General features: G+C 44.8%; 1 protein-coding gene across 1 annotated transcript in view; it reads left to right on the top strand.

Moving 5' to 3' along the window:
* NCAN (neurocan) overlaps positions 1-25,445 on the top strand; it is a 57,706-nt gene that overhangs the window by 18,766 nt on the left and 13,495 nt on the right. Inside the window, exons 2-8 of the mRNA XM_060785172.2 lie at positions 2,130-2,208; positions 4,325-4,726; positions 5,482-5,656; positions 7,075-7,202; positions 14,317-14,610; positions 18,669-19,628; positions 23,463-24,707. Of these exons, the coding sequence (XP_060641155.2) occupies positions 2,136-2,208; positions 4,325-4,726; positions 5,482-5,656; positions 7,075-7,202; positions 14,317-14,610; positions 18,669-19,628; positions 23,463-24,707 (3,277 nt within the window). The 5' untranslated portion in view covers positions 2,130-2,135. The remainder of the gene's footprint in view (positions 1-2,129; positions 2,209-4,324; positions 4,727-5,481; positions 5,657-7,074; positions 7,203-14,316; positions 14,611-18,668; positions 19,629-23,462; positions 24,708-25,445) is intronic.

Consider the following 25,445-nt stretch of genomic DNA (forward strand, 5'->3'; position numbering starts at 1 on the left):
CGATGACGGCGCCGCTTTAATTGCATAATTGAATTCAATGAATAGCATAATTAAACTCATGCCTAGTTTATTATGTAGAATGGCTTGCATTGGAAACGACGCTGGATCCCTAATATTTCGTTTAGCTGCAAAATATAGGAAGGGGGGAAATGGTTCCATCCGAATGCATTTTGAAGCTGTGGCGGAACAAAATTGGTCGGCAGTGACAAATGAGCCCCAGGCAAGACTCAAGTGCTGCTGCTGGTGAGAATTGCTGCAGTTTGTCGCTGCTGGAAAAAAATACATCCGGAAAATAGGATGCCCTTGTTGTCAACTGCTTTTGGGAGTCCAACAGCATTTAAACCTCTTCCTTCATTTACGAGAACGTGGCGTTCGTTGACGGTCTCCCATCAAGTAACAACCAAGGCTGACCCTGCTTAGATTCCCTTTTAGGCTGTGTATGTGTGTGCCTTCATGTTGCTTGGATTCGTAGGATTAGGTGGTTTGGCCCATCCTTTCCTCTGAAATAAAACCTCCTGGCAGTCTCCCATCCAGGTACTGGTCACAGTTGGCCCTGCTTAGCATCCAAGATTGGATAGGCTCCAGTGCAGAATGTTTAGATCATTCAGGGAGATGTTATCTAAGTGCCTTCAAGTCACGTCTTGACTTATGGCAATAGTTTTGCCCATTCTTTCCTTTATTGGTAGTCTCCCATCCAAGCACCAACCACAGTTGGTCCTGCTTAACATCCAAGATTGGATAAGCTCCAGTGCAGAATGTTTAGATCATTCAGGGAGATGTTATCTATGTGCCTCCAAGTCACATCTTGACTTATGGCAATGGTTTTGCCCATTCTTTCCTCTATTGCCAATCTCCCATCCAAGCACCAACCACAGTTGGTCCTGCTTAACATCCAAGATTGGATAAGCTCCAGTGCAGAATGTTTAGATCATTCAGGGAGATGTTATCTATGTGCCTCCAAGTCACGTCTTGACTTATGGCAATGGTTTTGCCCATTCTTTCCTCTATTGCCAATCTCCCATCCAAGCACCAACCACAGTTGGTCCTGCTTAACATCCAAGATTGGATAAGCTCCAGTGCAGAATGTTTAGATCATTCAGGGACAAGTTATCTATGTGCCTCCAAGTCATGTCTTCACTTACGACAATGGTTTTGCCCATCCCTTCCTCTACTGGCAGTCTCCCATCCAAGCACCAACCACAGTTGGTCCTGCTTAACATCCAAGATTGGATAGGCTCCAGTGCAGAATGTTTAGATCATTCAGGGACAAATTATCTATGTGCCTCCAAGTCACGTCTTCACTTACGACAATGGTTTTGCCAATCCCTTCCTCTACTGGCAGTCTCCCATCCAAGCACCAACCAGGGACAGCCCTGCTTAGCATCCAAGATTGGATAGGCTACAGTGCAGGATATTTAGATCATTCAAGAACAAGGTATCTATCTATGTGCTTCCAAGTCACATCTTGACCTCTGACTTTGCCAATTTCTTCCTCCATTGGCGGTCTCCCATCCAAGAATCAACATGGGATGGCCCTGCTTAGCTTCCAAGACCAGACAGAATCTCTTGCCTTGAGGGTATTTAGTCCCTTCCTAACATTTCAGTGGAATGGAGTCAAGGCTTGTTTGCGTGAAATAGCCTCAGGGAGGTTACGGAGTGATATTGCAGAGAGAAAGAAAGAACTACGCCGAATAAACGGAGGACGAGTGGGCTCTCATTTGTAAGCACAGCAGCGGCGTGCTCAAATTGATTCCGCCTCTTAATCCACTCCGTTCGACGCTTTCGGAAGCGTCGGCTTCCTAATGTTTGTCGTTTAAATAAAATATGAGCCCCTGTTGGCACTCCTTGCCGGGTAAACAGAAGCCGGCGCCGGCTGGCACACATTTCGTCTATACAGTCAAAATAATGCAGTTTGATTCTACTTGAACTGTCCCAGCTCAAGGCTATGGGATGCTGGGAGTTGTAGTTGGATGGGGCACCAGCCCCTTTGGCAGAAGTTAACCTTAGAGTTTCTTGAAAGGCCTGGAAAATGCCTAGAGATGAAACTACATAATTATATTATGGGTCTGGATTTTTTCCCCTATATTGCATGTAGGAATATCTATTTTAAAATCTCATTTTAATTCCAGGATAAAATGGTCCTCGTCCGGGGAGAAGTCGGCTGCTGGGTCCTGCTGGGATATCTCCTCCTGCCCAACTCCGTTTTGGGTGAGTTTGATTGAAAAGAATGCCATTTGGTTGGTTTTTTTTGGGGGGGGGGGTGCACCCTTGCTGTAAGATCCAGCTGAAAGCTGGAATGATCCCAAAATGGCTCATTAAAATGATTCAGACCTATTTGAAATCCGCAAAATGTGGGTTTTATATTACGATAAAATAACAGCAACAATGATAATAATAATAATAATAATAATAATAATAATAATAATAATAAGGCAGACTCATATGGGGAGAGAAGGCTTCCAGATTATTATGGCAACAGACAGAGATCAATGGGTTGCCAGAAGGGCAATGGCCAACCCCGTTCTCATTTTCCCCCCCCGTCTCCTTCGTAAACAAACAAGCTGCAAATCGACCGTAAGCCGCAAGTGACAAATAAGGTATGGGCAATTAAGTATTAAGTATTAATGGTAATTGGAAGAGGGATCATTAATAAGGTATGACGGCAAGACAAAGCAAATGGGGTTGGAGACAAGCGGTTGGACAGACTCCCTCCCGTCCGCTGCCATCTGATGCCCTTTGAGATCCGATAGCCATCCCCAAAGGGATGGTTTCATACCCGTTGATGGGACCGAAAGAGTGTTTGGGAATATTTTGGAAATGGTCAAAGAATTTCGCATTTCAGCACTTTTTCCTGTGAAAAATTCACCAAGCTGAGCCTTCCTTGCCTAAGAAACTCATGGGGTTGCCATAAACCGCAGGGCAATTTGGAAGTGTAAATGTCCCCAAAATCGTGTCCCCAAATGACCTCTCTGAGCTTAGAAGCTAACCAGGGTCAGGGTATGTTTCGGAGGAAGGAACCATCCCAACGAGTTGCTATCAATTGGCAAGTAAATACACATGGAAGCCTTCATTTCTCTACTCCGATAAGGTTAGCATTGTCTTAAAAGAGCAGCGGGAAGTCGGAGACGCCATCAAAGGTCAACGGAGACCCCCAGAGTCACAACGCTTGGCTCGCTTTCCCTTTGTTTCCTCCCTTCTCCTCGCCATCTTCACTTTGCCTGTAATTGGGTCCAGCTGGCAGCCGAGAAAAATCAATCGGAGCCGCGCAGAAATGATTAATTGGGAGAGAAGGAAGTGTGTGTCTTTCTTGGCCAGAGAGAAAACCCTGTGCAGGATCCTTCAATGCAGTCAACATTATACAAGTTGGGCAAGAAAAGCTTGATAGAGGATTGGAATTTAGGGTTCCTCTCCCCACAGGCCAGCTGGGATATATAGTTGAATGTGAGATCCATTGACCCATTGGTTGCCCTTCAGAGATTAATGAAGCTCAGCTTGCAGAGTGCCTCTCCCCACAGGCTTACTGGGATGTATAGTTGAACCTGGGATCCCATTGCTTGCCCTTCAGAGATGGATGAACCTCACCTTTCAGGGTTCCTCTCCCCACAGGCCTGCTGGGATTTACAGTTGAACCTGAGATCCCATTGCTTGCCCTTCAGAGATGGATGAACCTCACCTTTCAGGGTTGCTCTCCCCACGGGCCTGCTGGGATGTGTAGTTGAACCTGAGATCCCATTGCTTGCCCTTCAGAGATGGATGAGCCTCACCTTTCAGGGTTCCTCCCCCCACAGGCCTACTGGGATTTACAGTTGAACCTGAGATCCCTTTGCTTTCCCTTCAGATATGAATGAACTTCAACTTTAAGGGTTCATCTCCCCATGGGCCTGCTGGGATGTGTAGTTGAACCTGAGATCCCATTGCTTGCCCTTCAAAGATGGCTGAACTTCACCATTCAAGGTTCTTCTCCCCATGGGCCTGCTGGGATATGTAGTTGAACCTAAGATCCAATTGGTTCCCTTTCAGAGATAGAAGAGCATCACCTTTTAGGGTTCCTCTCCCCATGGGCCTGCTGGGATGTATAGTTGAATGTGAGATCCATTGACTCATTGGTTGCCCTTCAGAGATTAATGAACCTCAGCTTTCAGAGTGCCTCTCCACACAGGCTTACTGGAATGTATTGTTGAACCTGAGATACATTGACACATTGGTTCATCACTATGATGATGTTGGTGGGGTTCAACTGGGATGTACAGTCCAACAAGTTCTGGAAGGATAATGTGTCCACACCTGCAGTCTCTTGACCTGCATCTCTCTGTTTTGTCCCCAGGTTCGCAGGACAACGGGAAGGTGATCCACATCAACAAGGTCCACCACCAGCCACTCCGAGTTGGGCTGGCGGAGCCTGTGGCCCTCCCGTGCCTCTTCCTCTTGCAGCCATCAACCTACCTTAGCCCAAATGAGGCCGCTGACCCACCCCGCATCAAGTGGAGCAAAGTGCAGTCAGCTTCCGGCCAACCGGAGGACATCTCGGTCCTGGTGGCCAAGGACAACGTGGTGAAGGTCTCAAAGGGCTACGAAGGAAGGATTTCCCTCCCGGGTTACCCACACCGCCGCTACAATGCCACCCTCTTACTCTCGGCCGCCCGAGCCAGCGATGCTGGGCTTTATCGTTGCGAGGTGGTCGCTGGGATCCATGACGAACAAGACCTGGTGCCCTTGGAGGTCACAGGTGAGCAGCATTGCCTGGAGCATCATTGGGGAATTGGTAGCTGAAAAAAGTCTAGAGACATTTTGGTCAATTGAACCTTAACTTATCCCTGGGTCAATGTGAACATGGGCAGACATTAATATACCATATATACTCTTTTATAAGTCTAGAAATTTTCATCCAAAATTGACCCCACCCCCCAAAAAACCAGGGTTAACCAGAGGTCAATGTGAATATAGGCAGTCATTAATATATTGTGTATGCAGATATATATATATATATATATATATATATATATATATATATATATATAAATATAAATATTGGTCAAACAATTGAAAACAAAAACTTACCAGTGAGTCAATATAAGTATTGTACATCTCAATGATTTATCCATGGGACCCAAAACCTGCCCTTGAGGTATACATCAGAGACTATATAACAGATTACTGTATATATTTGTATATAACCTTGACTTATTCACAAGTATATATGGTACAAGTATATAAAAGAGTGCAGTACAAGTATACAACAGAGTACCGTATATACTTGTGTATAAGTCAACCTCAGCTTATACACAACTATTACTCTGTTATACAACCTCTCAAGTACATTGATCCTGTCATTGAGATTCTTAGTCATTGGTGTTCATGCTCCTAATACTATATTACCACCAGGGACTGGAAAATGGAAATCACGTATTGCAATGTTTTTTCACCAGTCCTACACTTCGAAGCCCTCTAATTCATATCTGTCTCACCATTGTTCCGTTTCAGGTGTGGTTTTCCACTATCGAGCCGCCAGCAACCGCTATGCCTTGACCTTCCCAGAGGCTCAGAGGGCTTGCGAGGAGAATTCAGCCATCATGGCATCCCCTGCCCACCTCCAAGCGGCCTTTGAGGATGGCTATGACAACTGTGATGCCGGGTGGCTCTCCGATCATACCGTTCGGTAGGTGGGATCCCCCAAAACCCAGATCTGTAAAAGAAAGTACATATTTTCGGTCGCCAAAACCATCTATAACTGGTTCCCTAAAGTAATCCCTTTCAGACAAATCCCAAAAGCTCTTTGGTTACAGTTGTTAGTCATTTATGGGATTACTTCTTGGACAACTCCATGGTCAACTTCCATTCCATTGGCCCCTTTCTGTTCTAGAGTTCGCATCCCCACATTACAACTTAATCCTGGTAGGAATAATTGCCAGTCCTCCATATTCACTGAGTAACATTAAGATCCCCATGAAAGTGAAGCATTTCAAATAAAAATAGCATTTTTAATGTGAGAGAACATCTCTATAAGACTAAGTTCCTCCAGCACAACCCTAGGGTCAACTTCTGCTCAAAGATGAGCGTAGAATCACTCCAGAATCATGATACAGGACTAGAGATTCCTACAGAGAACACTGTATGGTCAACATTCAGCAGAACCTGACCTTAGAGTCGTCTCAATGGAGGACCTAGAGATTCCTATAGAGAACACTGTTTGGTCAACATCTAGCAGAAGCTGACCATAGAGTCTCAATGGACAACCTAGAGATTCCTATAGAGAACACTGTATGGTCAGCATCTAGCAGAAGCTGACCTTAGAGTCTCAATGGAGGACCTAGAGATTCCTATAGAGAATACTTTATGGTCAACATCCAGCAGAAGTTGATCTTAGAGTCTCAGTGGACAACCTAGAGATTCCTATAGAGCACACTGTATGGTCAACATCTAGCAGAAGCTGACCTTAGAGTCTCAATTGACAACTTAGAGATTCCTATAGAGAACACTGTATGGTCAACATCTAGCAGAAGCTGACCTTAGAGTCTCAATTGACAACTTAGAAATTCCTATAGAGAACACTGTATGGTCAACATCTAGCAGAAGCTGACCTTAGAGTCTCAATGGAGAACCTAGAGATTCCTGTAGAGAACACTGTATGGTCAACATCTAGCAGAAGCTGACCCTAGAGTCTCAATGGAGGACCTGGAGATTCCTACAGAGAACACTGTCTGGTCGACATCCAACAGATGTTGACCGTAGAGTCTCAATGGAAGACCAAGAGATTCCTATAGAGAACATTTTAATCAAAGTTGAACATGCAAATGTGGAACGTAAGGTGTAGACACACTCTTTGTCAAGTCTATTAGGACTTAAGATGTGTTAAATAATTCATCTTGATGTTGAAGAAATATAAAGTTGGAAGAGATCCCCCGAAATAATCAATGCTATTCAGGAAGACACAATTGAGCCCTCCTGACAGATGGCCATCCAGTCTCGATTGGAAAACCTCCAGAGATGGGGATTCAAGCCTATATTAACAGAACTGTATCACTCAAACCTTGACTGTCTGCCTCTCTTTTTACTCCTTGCTCATGTCAAACATAGATATCCCATCACCCTTTCAAGGCCCGGATGCTACGGGGACCGAAATAGTCTCCCTGGTGTCCGGAGTTATGGTGAGAGAGACGGTGAGGAAGCGTACGATGCCTACTGTTACGCCAAGGAGCTGCGAGGTGAGTCTCCAGAGTATGAGTCCCCATCCTGTTACGAATTCTTTTTAAACATTAAAAAGGTTCCTTTATTCAATTTTCAATGAGACTGGTTATATTAGGTACTTTCGGAGAAGGAAAGTAGATACTAGGCACGTGCAAAAACGTGTCAGAAATTGTAAGAAAATTGGAAGTTTTGTAACTTGGAAGCCATATCCGAAGCATTTGCGTGGCCCACACAAAATATTTTAGAATTGAAATGTACCCCATACTTTTTGTTTAAGTTTTGTAAATTTCGGAAGGCTTCCAAAGTCAGTTTCATATTTAGTGCAAGGAAACAAAGCCATTAAGCCAAAAAGGCTGCCTGCCTGCCTGCCTGCCTGAAATTAATGGAGTCTCGGCGTTAGGAGCCGTGAAAAGAGGGAGCAGTGCCTTTTGGGAACAGCACAGAACTCTGGGAAATGTAGTTTGAGAAGGAGAGGAGTCCTATGCCAAAGAATTCAAAAGGCTCTGCCCTAAACTACATTTCCTAGAATGCATCAGCATCAGAGATCCCTAATTAGGAGAGGAGATTGGTGGGCTAACAGTGGTAAATGTGTTCTGCCATTATCCCAAGTTTCACCCCAATAGCTTTAAAAATGAGAGAGAAAGGAGCCCCTGAAGTTTCCCCAATTATAGTAATTTAATTTTGCACAATTACTGTTATGAAATAGTAATGAAATTTCATTAGTCTCATTATAGTAATGAAATTTTCACTAAGTATACTTTAGAAACTCTTAGAAATGAAGCACCAGTGCCCCCAGTTTTTTAATGACTTTTGAATAATGTTTAATGGATTGCACATCTCTAGTAGATATGCAATCATCTTCTTTGTCCTTCGGAGAAAGAGGTGGGTGTACAGACCCTGCATTCATGCAAATCTGACACACTTTTGAATAGTAAAAAAGATCTCTTAGATAGCAATTTTCTGCTGTTGTTGTTCCAAAAAGTTGTAAATGACTAACAGGTTGTTTTGCAGTTAAAACATGCTAACTCCATCAGTTTCACACAGATATTGAGTTTTCTTCCTTAAGTGATGTTGGTTTTCATTCTTATCGTAAGGAACCATTGCCTTTGACTATGTAAACATGTTGTTTTCAACCACAGAATTAATCATTGTCTCTGGTCACGCCAGCAGTTCTCATCAGCAACTTTTAAATCTTAAGGAGCATTGTTTGCTTCCTTCTTAACGTAAGGAATCTTGTAAACACTTCCTTACTTAAAGGAGCTGTTGTCTTTGGTAATGTAAACATGTTGTTTTCCACCAAGAGCTAATCATTTGTTTCTGGTCATCAACAGTTCAGCAGTTCTCATCAGCAGCTTTTAATTACAGTTCATGAATTTTCCTTTTGTAGTTTTCCAGGCTTCATTTCTTAGGATGGCATCTTTAGGCTATATAGACCCAACCATAATAATATACTTTATATTGGTGGCGAAGTGGGTTAAACCCCTGTGCCAGCAGGATTGAAGACCGACGGGTTGCAGGTTCGAATCCGGGGAGAGGCGGATGAGCTTCCTCTATCAGCTCCAGCTCCTCATGCGGGGACATGAGGGATGCCTCCCACAAGGATCATAAAACATCAAAATCATCCGGCCGTCCCCTGGGCAACGTCCTTGCAGACGGCCAATTCTCTCACACCAGAAGCGACTTGCAGTTTCTCAGGTCGCTCCTGACATGACTATATATATATATATACATATATACACACATACACACACACACACACACACACACTTTATTTATTTATATTCCACCCTATCTCCCTGAAGGGACTCAGGGCGGATTACAGTACACATATACGGCAAACATTCAATGCCGTTATACAATTAACAAAGACAGACAATACATGAACAGAGGTAAAGACATCCCATCGTTTTCCATCTCCGGAATCTGGAGGCTGTGCTCGACTCCAGCCACGGAGAGGTGCTGCCACTCCATCTTCTATGCCAAGGAGCTTTGTTGTCTTTAGACGCTCTCCCGATCAAATTGTCGGCATGTCCGCATGGATACCTTTTATTACGACCCCACAAAACGGTACCTATTTATCTGGGAGCTCATCCCAACCCGGGCTTGAACTGTCAACCTTTTAATCGGCAAGATTTTCTGCAACTGGCGGTTTAACCCACTGTGCTAAAGCCCGTCCCCATACATCTTTCATACAATTTCATTCAATCCATACCTCATATTTCATGGCAGCAGGAGCTAGAGATTCCTACAGAGAACACTGTATGGCCAACATACAGCAGGCTGATTGTAGAGCAGGCATAGGCAAACTTTTTTGCCTCAGGGCTGCATTGTGGGCCCGGGCGGGAGGACTGGGCCAGGAGGGATGGAGACTGGGCACAAGCTGGGTGCGGAGGGCCTGAGAAAGGACGGCACAAGGGGGTGGGTAGGGTAGGGCCTGGGTCATCCTCAGGTTGTCTTCCCAGCATTAGGACAGTACTGCTCGTCCCATCCATATGCTGGGAGGAGGGTGGAACACGTGGCAGCTGCTCCAATCCTCTTTCCCATCCTGCTCCCCCAATCCTCCTTGGCATTATGCTGGGAGGAGGTCGACACAGGTGGCAGTTGAGTGTGCTCCGGAGGGTTCTCAGCCGCCGCGTGCTTTCTTCGAGCCGTCCTTCTGGCATAAGGATAGGGTTGCTTGCACCATCTTTATGCCGAGACAAGAGGGAGACAAAGGGTAGCTGAGAGCACTCCAGAGGGCACTCAGCTGCTATGTGCCTTCCTCCCCCATCTTTTTGACATAAGGATGTAGCGGGCTACCATGTTTGTATGCCAAGAGGACAGGGATAATGAGAAGAGCTTGAGGTAAGCGTCCAGGGGGCTGCATCCGGCCCCCGGGCCTTAGTTTGCCCATGCCTACTGTAGAGTCACAATGGAGGAGATTTCTATAGAGAATCATAGAATCAAAGAGTTGGAAGAGACCTCATGGGCCATCCAGTCCAGCCCCCTGCCAAGAAGCAGGAATATTGCATTTAAATCACCCCTGACAGATGGCCATCCAGCCTCTGTTTAAAAGCTTCCAAAGAAGGAGCCTCCACCACACTCCGAGGCAGAGAGTTCCACTACTGAACGGCTCTCACAGTTAAGAAGTTCTTCCTCATGTTCAGACGGAATCTCCTTTCTTGTAGCTTGAAGCCATTGTTCTGCGTCCTAGTCTCCAGGGAAGCAGAAAACAAGCTTGCTCCCTCCTCCCTGTGGCTTCCTCTCACATATTTATACATGGCTATCATATCTCCTCTCAGCCTTCTCTTCTTCAGGCTAAACATGCCCAGCTCCTTAAGCCGCTCCTCATAGGGTTTGTTCTCCAGACCCTTGATCATTTTAGTCGCCCTCCTCTGGTCACATTCTTGTCTTAATCAAATGTCGTAATCAAATCTGCCAAAGTCGAACCTGCAAATGTGGAACGTATGGTGTACCTTGGGTGGTTCCCTCCCTACCAATGCTTCGATTCTATTATTCCATCTTTGGATGCTTTGAAACAGAGACCTGAATGGCTGTCTGTTGGGAGAGACCCGATTGTGAAGCCGCACAATAGGGTTGGACTGGTTGGCCTTTGAAGTCCTTCCCAACACTTCAATTCTATGAATCCATCTTTGGGCGTTTTGAAACAGACCGCATGACTATCCATTGGGAGGGACCGGGTTATATTTTCCTCCATGACACAATCGGGTTGGACTGGATGACCTTTGGGGGTCTCTTCCAACTCTTTGATTCTGTGGCCTGCGCCCAACAAAATGCCCAAGCAAATATTGATTGGGAGGCTGCATCCTTGTCTCCTGCATCGAAACAAGGAAGAAGAGAAATTGCCCCCTTTTCCCGTTTGGCTTTGGGAAAGCTTTCCTAATGAAATGAAAGAAAGCGATGCCATGAGGAGGAGGAAGCGTTGCTTTGATAAATTGGCCATGCTCGAGCACTTCCCTTGTCTCCCTCAATGGAGAAGGAGCTCCCAAGCGAAAGGGTAACTTATCTTCCCTTTCCTTTTGTGGCTTAAGTAATAGCAGTTCCCTTGGCTGCACAAGAGCCGGCAGAAAGGTATCTCTCGGACGTCTAAGAAAGCCAAGCATCTTTGAGTTGGAAACACTCCCAACGGGTAGCCATCCATCCTCATCCTCTTTGCCACTAGCTCTTCCCATCAGCAGGTCCTTTCTCAAGTTTTAAGTCAGATCCCTTTTCTTGCCATTCACATTCGTTGACTTATGTCCTGATCCCTGGAGCAGCAGAAAACAAGTCCACTACATCCATCATACTGAATACTTAAAACATTATGTCCCCTCTTGTTCTTCTGTGCTCCAAACATATCCAGCTCCCTCAATCATTTGTCATCGAATTTGGTTTCCAAATTTTGCAGTGTCAATCAAGTAGCCCAACTTGTTGATCACAGAACTGGTCATAATGGCCCTATTATTATTATTATTATTATTATTATTATTATTATTATTAGGAGCCCATGGTGGAGCAGTGGGTTAAACCCTTGTGCTGGCAGGACTGCTGCCGACAGATCAGTGGTTGGAATCTGGGAGGAGTTGAGCTCCCTCTGTCAGCTTCAGCTTCCCGTGTGGGGACATGAGAGTAGCCTCCCACAAGGATGGTAAAACATCAAACATCCAGGCATCACCTGGGCAATGTCCTTGCAGATCAATTCTCTCACACCAGAAGCGACTTGCAGTTTCTTAAGTTGCTCCTGACACACACAAAACATTGTTATTGCAAAGGTGGGATGGCCATGTGTTGGGTGTGCTTTGATAGTGCTTTTACTGCATAGCAGAAGGGAGTTGGACTGGATAGCTGCTGGGGTTGCTCCTGTTGTTATTATTATTATTATTATTATTATTATTATTATTATTATTATTAGCGTTGTTGTTGTTATTATTATTACAAAGGCAGGGTGGCCATCTATTGGGGGTGCTTTGATTGTGCCTTTCCTTCCTGGCAGAATAAAGGGGGTTGGACTGGATGGCCTCTGGGGTTTCTGCTATTATTATTATTATTATTATTATTATTTATTTATTGTTAGTGTTATTATTATCATTAATATTTCAAAGGTTGGGTGGCCATCTGTTGGGGGTGTTGTGATTGTGCTTTTCCTGCATGGCAGAAGAGAATTGAACCTGATGGCCTCTAGGGTTTCTGCTATTATTATTATTATTATTATTATTATTATTATTTATTGTTAGTGTTATTATTATCATTATTATTTCAAAGGTTGAGTGGCCATCTGTTGGGGGTGTTCTGATTGTGCTTTTCCTGCATGGCAGAAGGGAATTGAACCTGATGGCCTCTAGGGTTTCTGCTATTATTATTATTATTATTATTTATTGTTAGTGTTATTATTATCATTATTATTTCAAAGGTTGAGTGGCCATCTGTTGGGGGTGTTCTGATTGTGCTTTTCCTGCATGGCAGAAGAGAATTGAACCTGATGGCCTCTAGGGTTTCTGCTATTATTATTATTATTATTATTATTATTTATTGTTAGTGTTATTATTATCATTATTATTTCAAAGGTTGAGTGGCCATCTGTTGGGGGTGTTCTGATTGTGCTTTTCCTGCATGGCAGAAGGGAATTGAACCTGATGGCCTCTAGGGTTTCTGCTATTATTATTATTATTATTATTATTATTACAAAGGCTGGGTGGCCATCTGTTGGGGGTGCTTTGATTGGGCTTTTCCTGCATGGCAGAGAGAAGGGGGCTGAACTGGATGGCCCTTGGGGTTGCTCCTATTATAAGTAGTACTATTATTACAAAGGCTGAATGCCCATGTGTTGGGAGTGCTTTGATTGTGCTTTTCCTGCATGTCAGGGAAGGGTTGGACTGGATGGCCTCTGGAGTTTCTGCTATTATTATTATTATTATTATTATTATTATTATTATTATTATTATTATTATTATTACAAAGGCTGGATGGCCAGCAGAAGGAGGGTAGAAGTGGATAGCCCTTGGGGTTGCTCCTATTATTATTATTATTATTATTATTATTATTATTATTATTATCACTAGCCGTCCCCTGCCACGCGTTGCTGTGGCAGAGTCTGTGTATATGTGCTTCGTGTGTGTATATATTTGTGTATATGTGGTTTTCCACATGTAATGTAATTTTTGGCTTTTTAAGTCTCTTCTGCTGTGTTTTTCGGTGTTTTTATGAGTGATGGTCACTCATTGGTCACTGATAGATGCCTTATGTCCAAATCTGGTGTCAGTTTGTCCAGTGGTTTTTGAGTTATGTTAATCCCACAAACGAACATTACATTGGGTTGTTGTAGGTTTTTTCGGGCTATATGGCCATGGTCTAGAGGCATTCTCTCCTGACATTTCGCCTGCATCTATGGCAAGCATCCTCAGAGGTAGTGAGGTCTGTTGGAACTAAGAAAAAGGGTTTATATATCTGTGGAATAACCAGGATGAGACAAAGGACTCTTGTCTGCTGGAGCTAGGTGTGAATGTTTCAACTGACCACCTTGATTAGCATATAATGGCCTGACAGTGCCTAGAGCAAACTTTTGTTGAGAGGTGATTAGATGTCCTTGTTTGTTTCCTCTCTGTTGTTGTGCTGTTTTTATTTATATAGATTATTATTACTACAAAGGCTGGGTGGCCATCTGTTGGGTGTACTTTGATTGTGTTTTTACTGCACGGCAGAAGGGGTTGGACTGTCAAATTTTAAAACTCATTGTGTCCGAAAGTTTACCCATGCTTTATATATGTACATAATAATAATAATAATATAATATAATATAATATAATATAACATTTCTTGGGGCTCCATGATAAACGTTTGCTTCAAAAAGGCGCTGTGGCTAAAAAACTTTGAGAATTGCTGCTCTAGGAGGCTGTAAAGATGAACGAATGATTATGGAGACTCCTAAATGCGTTCATTGGACAGGAAAAAGGAGCCTGGAGGCCTATTGGAACCACAGATAAAGGAGTATAAATAGAAGTGCAAGTCTTTATTTGATGGAAGCAAAGAGTGATTAGACTGATTTGATCCTCACTGTGAGTCGTGCCTATCAAACTCATTGGAATGGCAAGCCGTCGAGCAAATTGCTTCTGTGAACATTCTTGTTCTCATTCTTTTCTGTTTCCCCCTTTTCAGGGAAAGTGTTCTATGCCTCCAGCCCGGGACGGATGACGTTCCCGATGGCCCAAAAGTACTGCCTGAGTCGTGGCGCCCAGCTGGCTACTACGGGTCAACTCTACCTTGCCTGGAAGGAAGGTCTGGACCAATGCGACCCCGGCTGGCTTGCCGACGGGAGCGCCCGCTATCCGATCCGAGTCCCGCGGAAGAAATGCGGAGGGGACGAACCCGGCGTGAGGACCGCCTATCAGTTCCCCAACCGGACAGGCTTCCCCAATCCATCCTCCAAGTTCGACGCTTACTGCTACAAAGGTTTTTGGATTTGTGTTGTCGAAGGCTTTCATGACCAAAATCAATGGTTTGCTGTGAGTTTTTCAGGCTGTATGGCCATGTTCCAGCAGCATTCTGTCCTGACTTTTCACCTGCACCTGTGGCTGGCATCTTCAGAAGTTCTGTTGGCAGTGAGGCAAGTGGAGTGTGTATATATCTGTGGAATAACATCCAGGATAGGAGAAAGAACCCTTGTCTGTTTGAAGCAAGTGTGGATGTTGCAATGAGCAAGCATGATTAGCATTGAGTAACCATGAAGCTGCAAAGTCAATCAGAGAGGGTCTCTGAATAGAGATAGTGAAGCAAGTGCATTGTCTATATCCCTGTGGAATGATGTCCAGGGTGGGAGAAAGGACCCTTGTCTGTTTGAAGCAAGTGTGGATGTTGCAATTAGCCAGCTTTATTAGCATTGAGTAACCATGAAGCTGCAAAGTCAATCAGAGAGGGTCTCTGCATAGTCATACCTCTGTTGCCTGAAGGCATCCTCTGTTTGGGAGGTGTTAACTGGTGCTTTATTGTTTGCTGTCTGGAATTCCCCTGTTTCCGGGTGTTCTTTATTTACTGTCTTAATTCTGGTTTTCCACAAGCAGTTCGACAATTTCATCAGAAAAAAAGAAACCATGAAAATGAACAAACTTTAATTACAAGTATTTACAAAACAACATGAGAATAAAGAACACTATTCAGAAACAGGGGGGTTCCAGACAGCAAACAATCAAGTGCCAGTGAACACCTCCCAAACAACAACAGCCAGGCTACCTCACTGATGCCCTCACTGATTGACTTTGCAGCTTCCAAGGTTATTCAATGCCAGTCAAGCGGGTCATTGCAACATTCACACTTGCTTCAAATAGACAAGGGCCCTTTCTTCCACACTGGACATCAGTCCCTAGATATATACACTCCACTTGCTTCACTATCTCTATGCAGAGACCCTCACTGATTAACTTTGCAGCTGTAAGGCTATTCAATGCTATTCAAGCTTGCTCATTGCAACATTAATACTGGCTTCAAACCGAACAAGGGTTCTTTCTCCCTGGACATCATTCCACAGATATATACACTCCACTGTCTTCACTACCTCTATGCAGATACCCTCACTGATTGACTTTGCAGCTTCATGGCCACTCAATGCTATTTCAAGCTGGCTAATTGCAACAATCAAACTTGCTTTACACAGACAAAGGTTCTTTCACCCTGGACATTATTCCACAGGGATATATATACACTCCACTTGCTTCACTTTCTCTGTGGAGATACCCTCACTGATAGTCTTTGCAAAGTTCATGGCTACCTAATACTAATTCAAGTTTGCTCATTGTGGCATCCACACTTGCTTTACATAGACAAGGGTTCTTTCCCCCACTCTGGTCATCATTCGCCAGATATATATATATATATATATACACACACACACACACACACACACATTTCACTTGCCTCACTCCCAACAGATGCCAGCCACAGATGCAGGCCAAACGTTAGGAGAGAATATACTCCACTTGCTTCACTACCTCTGAGTAGATACCCTCACTGATTGACTTTGCAAAGTTCATGTCTACCCAGTGCTAATTCAAGCTTGCTCGTTGCGACATTCGCACTTGTTTCTCACAAACAAAGGTTGTTTCGCTCACCCTGGGCATTATTCCACAGGGAGATACATACGCACACACACACACACATGTATATGTATATGTATATATATATATATATATATATACGATAAAGGTTTCCCCCTGACATTAAGTCCAGTCATGTCCGACTTTGGGGTGTGGTGCTCATCTCCATTTCAAAGCCGAAGAGCCGACGTTGTCCATAGACACCTTCAAGGTCATGTGGCCGGCATGACTGCATGGAGCGCCGTTACCTTCCCACCGGAGCGGTATCTATTGATCTACTCACATTTGCATGTTTTCGAACTGCTAGGTTGGCAGAAGCTGGGGCTGACAGCGGAAGCTCATGCCGCTCCCCGGATTCAAACCTGCGACCTTTCGGTCAACAAGCTCAGCAGTTCAGCGCTTTTATCCACTGAGCCACCGGGGGCTCCATATATATATGTGTGTGTGTGTGTGTGTTTGTGTATACACAGTATATACGGTATATATAATACATATACTGTATATACTGTATATACTGTGCGTATATATACACACACACACCACTTGCCTCACTGCCAACAGAACTTCAGAAGATGCCAACCACAGATGCAGGCGGAACGTCAGGAGGGAATGCAACTGCATGGCCATATAGCCCAAAAAACTCACAGCAACCCGGTTTGTGGATTTGTTTTACTCTGAAATAACCCATAACTAAGACTGACCTCTTATGTTATTGTCAGGATGTCCCTCCAAGTCAGCTTTGATTTGCAATGCCTGTTATCCAAGGGCATTCTTGACAAACAAAGGTCCACTTAAATCCTAGATGGGTATTCCATTGTGATGGTATACAAACCCTGGCACTTGATGCTATTAACACGGAGCCTGGAAGGGGCTCTGCTGGCACTCTCGTGTCCAAAAGCGCCTCTATAAATCACCCGCCAGACCGCTGAATGCTCTAGCTGTTTTGGCTGACATGAGGAAAATTGAATCCCAGTGCCCCTGACCAGTTTGCAGCTCAAAGTGACTGAAATGATTGCCCCGTAAATTGCGCCGGCTCAGACCACAGAACAACGCTGTAGAACGATTGAATCCAAGTGACTTCAAAACGGTCCACCAAAACTGGTGTTATAGCATTCCCAAAACTTGTCCACCCAACCTCTGTTTGAAGACTTCCAAAGAAGGAGAGTCCACCACTCTCCGAGAGCGTCTCTACACAGAGTGCTTTCATTCTGCATCCCTGCAAGGCAGGAGGCAAAACTAGATGGCCCTCGGAGTCCCCTTCCAATTTTAGGATTTGATGACTCTTTGATTGCAGTGCCCTCGAAGGTGATTGCTGAATGCTGACTAAGATACCATATCGATGCCGTAAAATTAAAGTATCCTTCTCGACTTAATTTAGAGGGCTCAAAGCCCCGAATGGCCATTAAGTGGAGCTTTGGGGTCTCACTGCTTAGTGGTCTTAATCCTTTGAACTGCTTTTCATTTGTTTTGGTTTTCTTAGATTATTTTTATTGTATACTAGCTTGGATCCCCGACGTTGCCTGTGTTATTTGAAAAAGTCAATTTTTTAATTGTACAAAAAGCATAAGGTTGTGGGTGAACTACAACTCACATCATGCTAACCCTCTGAAACCCAATCAGTACTGTTATGTTGGGCAAGTTTGCTCTGGATGCATCATGGGTGGGGTTCAGTGTGCTCTCTGGCTGTAGGGTAAACTACAACTCCCACTATTGTGAGCCAGTCCCCTCAAACTCCTCCAGTAGGTTGAGTTAGTCATGGGGGTTCTGTGTGCCAACTTTGGCCCAGGTCAATCATAGGTGGAGGCCACCGTTTCTATAGTTGTGGGTGAACTACAACTCCCAGAAAGGAAGGTCAGTTCCCCCCAAACCACTCCAGTATTCAAATTTTGGCTTATCAAGTATGTGTGCCAAGTTTGGTCCAGAACCATCATTGTTTAGGTTGATAGTGCATTTTGGATGTAGGTTAAATACAACTCCTATACATTTCCCAGTATGTTTTGTTGGTCATGGGACTTCTGTGTGACAAGTGAGTTCCAGATCCATCATTGGGGGAGTTCAGAGTTGTCTTTGATTGCAGGTGAACTATACATCCCAGGTCCTATAACTTGTATAAATCATGGTGAATTCTCTCTAAAATGTTCAATTGCTGATCAATTCATCTGTTTGTTATGTGCCATAGAAAAGAAGGGGGAGGCGGTGGGCTGGGTCATGCAAATTTCACACCAGTGGAAAAAGTCAGAAACACTGGGATGTCTGTGGTGGAAGAAACACATAAAATATAGGATGAAATGGTTCTTATTGTTTGAAATAATGGTAAGAATAGGATAGATTTGAAGGCGTGCAGCAACTGTTTGGTAGGCAAACCGTTCCGTTTCTCGCAAACTCTGGCGTGATAAGCTCTTGTGTCTCTCTCTTTTTCAGCCCGTCAACCCGGTAAGAAACCAAGTGGCTCATCTGTCGGGGTGAGCCCCAGCCCTGTCGTCCGCATAGATCCAGAAACGGAGGGAAGCTATAACACAGGGATCGACAACGTCTTAGTGGAACACGACTCCGATTTGCCATTGCTGGCCCAGAATGAGCTCTTCCCGAAGGAGAACGAGGAGGCGATCATTTCAGGAGACTCCAAAGAGTTCCCCAAAGAGCCCTACAGCCCTTTCAACAAGGCAGGGGTCCCGTTGTTGGAAGACGACGAGCAGCTTCAACTGGTGACGGCGTTCCCTGCTGGAACGTGGGATGGGAAGACAGCGTCTCCAAAGGAAGAGAGAGATGTGGAGACATCTCCGCAACCATCAGATGCCTCCTTACCAGTTTATCCAGGTGACCAATATCATGTTGGTGTAGTCAGTGCAGAACCAACAGATCTGAGGAGACATGAGAGAGTCTTCACAGAAGCATCAACCAGTGTTGAGCCGATGCAAGGAACCTCTACTTCGGTGGATGAATCTGAAGATGAGATGACGGAAGCAGTCTACCCAACCTGGCTGCAAGGAACCACACACAAGTCAGTCCCACAAGAGACGGCATCACCCAGCATGCCACAGCCTTCCCAGACCCACATTCCCACCTTGGCCTTAGACCCAACATCTCATGGGGGTCAACCCACCACCGAAGGGAGCTCAGTGTTGGCTGAATCGACACGGAGGAGCATTTACTCCGGACTGAATGGGCGTTATTTCCAACGGCGACGAGATGACGACATGGGCACTGATGAGGAGGCGGAAGGGAGCACCCACTTGCCCACCCTCCTGCCCATCCTGGCCTTGGCGGTCCACCGGATTGTGGACAACTCCATCGAGGCTGCGGCTAGTGCTGATCACGGCTCCACTGCGGCGCTGAGAAGCAACCCAAGTTATGCACTGTCTAACGAAGTGGAAGGGAACAGTAAGTACATCTTGTATCATTACTCTTAGACCCCTCTTTCTGCAGGAGATACGAGGCAAGACTTATCGTAGATAAATAACTGTTAGGGGTGTGCAATTTTTTCATTAGTCGGTGTAAGTCGGATCAAATTTATTAAATTCGTACTTACAATATCTGATACATGGCATGAATCACACCAAAAACGTAAGAATAAAAACTTACTCAATACTTTTTTGACTGTCTATCTACTATCTACCATTATATATCAACTATCTATCTCACACTGAGTCACACAGGAGAGAGAAAGATGGATTCTCTCATCCTCCTTATATAGCCATTAGGGGTGTGCAATTTTTTTGTTAGTCACTGTAAGTCATATCAAATTCATTAAATCGGTACTTACAACAGAATATCTGATGCACGAGCCAAAACTTAAGAATCAAAACGCACCCAATACTTTTTCATTTGCATTTTGTAAACCTCAGAAGCCTCCCAAAGCCAGTTCCCTGTTCAGCGCAAGGAAGCAAAACAAAGCCAAAAAGGCTGCTATTCCTCTTTAAATTAAGAAGAGATAGGCTGCTTCGCGCCATGAGGAGAGGAAAGCACCAGGGTGGGTGAGCTGGGAATGAGACTGAGAAAGCACAGGGTTCTGGGAAATGTAGTTTGGGAAGACGAGGAACCCTATGGCAGAGAATGCAAAAGGCCCTGCCCTAAACTACATTTCCCTGAATTCTGCTCAGCATCAGAAAGCCCCGATCTGGAGAGGAGAGAGATGTGTCCCCCCATAGTAGCAGCCAAACAGAGTTCCAATACATTGTTGAATCTGCAAAGAGGAGGACTGATGGATATTTCCAGTAAGTAAATCTCTGTGCTGGGAAGAAATCCCTCACTTGAAGTTCTATTGGTTAATATGAGAGACATTCAGTGCGATAGCTGTTGTGTCAAAACTTTTTAAAAAAATCCCTAAAATCAGTAGACGTATGAATACTTCTGAAAGTTGGAGGCAATGATCCCCTGTTATCTTGTGACATTAAATAGAAAAGTCAAGAAGATAGCTCTTGTTTTTTTAATGCTGTTTATAAAAACTTTGAAAATTCCCCAAAAATCCATGGATAAGTGAAATGTTCTGAACCCTGATGGGCTAACAGTGGTAAATGTGTTCTACCATTGTAGCAAGTTTCATGCTTATAGCTTTAAAAATGAAGGAGGAAGGAGCCCTTGAATTTTCCCCACTTGCGCTATTACTAGAACGAAAAAGTCACAAAATGTTGTTACTCTCTTTATAGTCATGAAATTTTCACTAATGAAGCTTTGGAAACATTGTAGAAATGCTGGCTTCCCCTGGATTTGTAATTACTTTCGAAACATGTTTAATCGATCGCACATGCCTCGTAATTGTAGATAGCAGTGAACTTTATTGACATTCATGACTTCTGGTGGAAATGCAGCATTGAATCGCACTGGATGACTTAGAGCAAACATCTCTCGAACATTTCTAGCTCCTCCAGAATGACTCTATGATCGTGTCCCATAGAATCATGTTGGAAGACCTAGAACAGTGGTTTCCAATCTATTTTTGACCAGGGAAGAGGGTGGCAAGGAGGGGTGGCCCATCTTCCCAGGGGAGAACCTTATGCTAAGGAGGAATCCTAGAACTGGAGGATACTGCATGGGCCATGCAGGAAAAGCACAATCAAAGCACCCCAAGGAAGGAGCCTTGCGGACCATATTTTAGTTCTTGTGGACCACTGGTGGTCTGCGGACCACTGGTTGGGAACCACTGACCTAGAACATGGCTAAAAATGCAATGCAATATGGCCACCTCCTGCTAAATCCTCTTTACTCCCGTTCGCTGGCCCCATCATGCATCCAGCTGGCAGTAGCTTCTGAAGCGTACCACCTTTTCAACCCGGCCACAGCAAGCTCCTGCGCTGCTATGTTCATCTCACCGGTACCCGATAATGAGATACGGTGCCAGGGAGCACCGGGAAGAGGTTGCCGTGGCAACTGCCTCCGCATTAGCAGCCCTCTCTGGTTGCTAAGATCCTCTTTGTGTGTCTCTCCGTGTGTATGGCATGATTTGGGGTGGGGGATTCTCCCTTGCTTTATATGCACCAGGACCAACCTTAGTATATCTATATCTATCTATATCCAGATAAACAGGAATCCATGAAATCTGACCGTCTCGTCTTTCTCTACATGGTGCACATTTGCGGTCTGCTTTAAGTCTGCAATGGAACAACTTGTTATCCTTCCCCTTATTTCACATTGTTCCCGTTCGTGTCTGGCTTATATAAGCTGGCCGTGGGTAGCAGGGCAATCACTTCTATTTTGCTCTATCAGTCAGACCAAGCAGAAAAGCCTCAGGTTTCAACTAGATATTTTTACCCCCAAAACTTTCTGGACAACCCTATGTATTTCAATCCAGTGTTTCTTGGCGTGTTTACATCTCCATCCCATACGGTAGAAAGATCCCACTTGCTGTTTACCTTTCCAGGAAGTTTTGGAAACCCCTATAGACACTGTAGAAAGCTTCTCAGAAGTCACATGCCATTGATACATCGTTAATTCTCTTCCAACTTACAATATAACATAAATTTCCAAAACGTTTGTGTCCAACAACAACAACAACAACAAAACAACAAAAGTTTATTTATATACCGCTCTATCTCCCCAAGGGGACTCAGAGCAGTTTCCAAGTAACATAATCAATACATACAAGAAAACAGCATAAACATAAAATTAACAAGACAATATAAGCATTAAAAAACACAATCGCACATATATTTAAAATAATCCTGCCTGTTCAAGGCAGTTTAAAAGGCCAGTCCGGGCTAATGCGATTTTAGAAGTCCTGGGAAATTAGGTAGAGTCTATGGCTGTACATTTCCAGGGCCTAATAGAAGAAAGGGACCTGGGTAATTGGTAGAAAAAGATATGGCCAATTTCAACAGCATCTGGGGCTGAGCTAGAACTAGTTGTTCTCAAAGGTTTGTTTAAACCACCAGGTCTTCAGGCTCTTATGAAAGGAGGGGAGAGGGATGGGGCCTGTCTTATTTCTCCAGGAAGGACGTTCCAGAGGCGAGGGGCCACCACCGAGAAGGCCCTCTCTCTCGTCCCCACCCAGCCGTGCTTGTGACGATGGTGGGAGCGAAAGGAGGGCCTTCCCAGAAGATCTTAAAGTTTGCGCCGGTTCATAGAGGGAGATGCGATCACGAAGATAGGCGGGGCCCAAACCGTTTAGGGCTTTATAGGTCATAACCTGCACCTTGAGTTTGGCTCGGCAACTTATCGGCAGCCAGTGAAGCTGTTTTAAAAGGGGCATTGTATGCTCCCTATAGTTTGCTCCAGTAAGGAGCCTGGCTGCCGCCCCACATAGAGCGCATTGCAGTAGTCCAATCTGGATGTAACCCCACATGGGAGAAAGATCCCGCTTGCTGTTTACCTTTCCAGCAAGTGTTGGAGACCTCTCTAGGCACCTTAGAAAGCTTCTCAGGAGTTACATACCATCAATACATTGCTAATTCTTTTCCAAGTTATAACATAACATAAATTACCAAAACTTTTGTGCCCGACCACATCTAATAATAATAATAATAATAATAATAATAATAATAATAATAATACTTTATTTCTATACCGCCCTATCTCCCCAAAGGGACTCAGGGCAATTTGAGTTCATCACCAGAGGTGACTTTTGTGGACCATGACCCACATAGGCAATGTCGTCCAGGACTTTGTGAAACAATACAAGAGTATTATTATTTCCCATGTTGGTTGCATCGTGAATGAGTATAAAGGGCGTTGCTTCCTTAGCTCCATTTCTCGTTGTTAACCATTGCCATCTCTTTGTAGGGCTACTGGCATTGGAGGGTGAAGGCCATCAAGAGATATCTCCCCACACTAGAAAAGAGTGGATTGAAGAAGAAAATATCCAAGGGCACACATCACCAAAGCAGGAGAGGCTGACCCACAATGAGTATCCTCACACATCACCATGGGCTTCGGCCAGTGGGATGCTTTGGACTACCAGCGTTACTACGACAACGGGAGGCGATGCAGAAGATACCCCCCTCGGTACCAGCATCCGAGGGGACTACCCTCAAGGGGTGGCGCATTCCCAAGACAATGAGGATGGCTTCTCTGGCCATGCAGATGCAACGCCGACAATACCGGATGTGGCCCCCAAGGCCGAGCGCCAAAGGAGCCCACCTCGTGCCAATGATGAATCGAGCGGTGAGGTCGAATACAATTCTCGAGAAATTCCCGACAAGGAGGTTCTGCCTGTGGAGGGACTTCCAGGGCCGAGCTTCAAGGCCCATCCAAACTTGCTCCGGGTTGTCACAGAAGATCTGAACTCAACGAATGCCCCGAAGTTGGTAGCGATAGATGTCATCTTGGATGAGAGCCACTCACATTTGGAGGAGCTGGCAGAAGTGAGAGGACATGAAGCCATTACTCTCTCGTCCAAGGAGGTCCCCTCTTTGAAGCCAGACCATGTTTACTCACAAGTGTCCAAGGAAGCCAACGTGGGGATGACAGAAGGTGACAAAATAGCTGTCATGATGGAACCCACTGTGACAAACAACCCAGCATCAGCTAGTAGCTCCGCGTTGACTAAAGTCTTAAACTTGTCCAAGGTCCAAGGCAGCTGGGAGGCAGTGACACAAAGCATGGAAGCCCACCATGAAGTCATTACAGTTGACCAAAGCCAACGTTGGGAAGCCATCATTAATGCAACAGGAGATGATCTTGACCATTGGGAAGACCAAGTGACACAAGAGCCTTCTGACCATGAAGTTACTTCTCTCTTACCCTTTCCAATCAAGGAAGGTGGAGAAGGAGAGTCAATGTTACAAAGCTCACAATTGACTTTCCAAAGCACGCCAGAGCCTACGCAGCATCAACAACAGCCTACAGATCCCAACCCTCCATTCACCAGTTCCCCAAGGATAACTGAAGTGGAAGGAGAGAACGACAGCTACTTTCATCCCAGCGGCCTTCTCCCTATGGATGCCGACAGCGGAAGTGGAGAAGAGAAAGGTGACACGTTGGGGGTCAAGGAGGTGTGGAACGAGGAGGCCAATATCACCCTGATCGGCAAGTCTTCCACCTTTTTGTGTTCTTCCTTCATTTCTTTGACTCTTTGATATTGTCATGGGGTGAGTGCTCCTTATGGTTCCCTCCTATAAACTATACAATAAAGAACGGAACCCCTTCTAACTAAGGGGGGCTTAATTAGAGAAAATAGTAAAGTTCATATAAGGGCTTGATAGTGAGTCTAGCCCAGGCATGGGCAAACTTTCTAACTTGGAGGTTGCATGCTAGTACTCCCTGCTAAGAGGACTGGCTGTCCAGTGATGGAAAGAAGGAAGGGGAAAGGAAAGAGGGAAGGGAGGAAGGAAGGACAAAAAGAAGGAAAGGAAGGATGGAAGGAGAGGGAAGGAAGGAAAGAAGGGAGGGAGGGAGGAAGGAAGGAGAAAGAAAGAGAGAGAGGATGGAGGAAAGAGGGAAGGAAGGAAGTACAAAAAGAAGGAAGGGAAGGATGGACAGAGAAGGAAGGAGGAAGGAAGGAAGGAAGGAAGGAAGGAAGGAAGGAAGGAAGGAGAAAGAGGGAGAGAGAGAAGGGAGGTAAGAGGGAAGGAAGGAAGGATGAAAGGATGGAAGGAGAAAGAGGGAGGTAAGAAAGGGAAGGAGCAGATAAGGAGGAAGGTAAGAGATAAGGAAAGACAAAAGGGAAGGAAGGACAAAAGGGTGGAAGGGAAGAAAGAAAAAGAGAAGGGAGGAAGGAAGGGACGAAGAGAAGGATGGAAAGAAGGAAGGAAAGGAAGGAAGGAG

The sequence above is a fragment of the Anolis sagrei genome, chromosome X, assembly GCF_037176765.1.
Source record: "Anolis sagrei isolate rAnoSag1 chromosome X, rAnoSag1.mat, whole genome shotgun sequence".
Classification (NCBI taxonomy): domain Eukaryota; kingdom Metazoa; phylum Chordata; class Lepidosauria; order Squamata; family Dactyloidae; genus Anolis; species Anolis sagrei.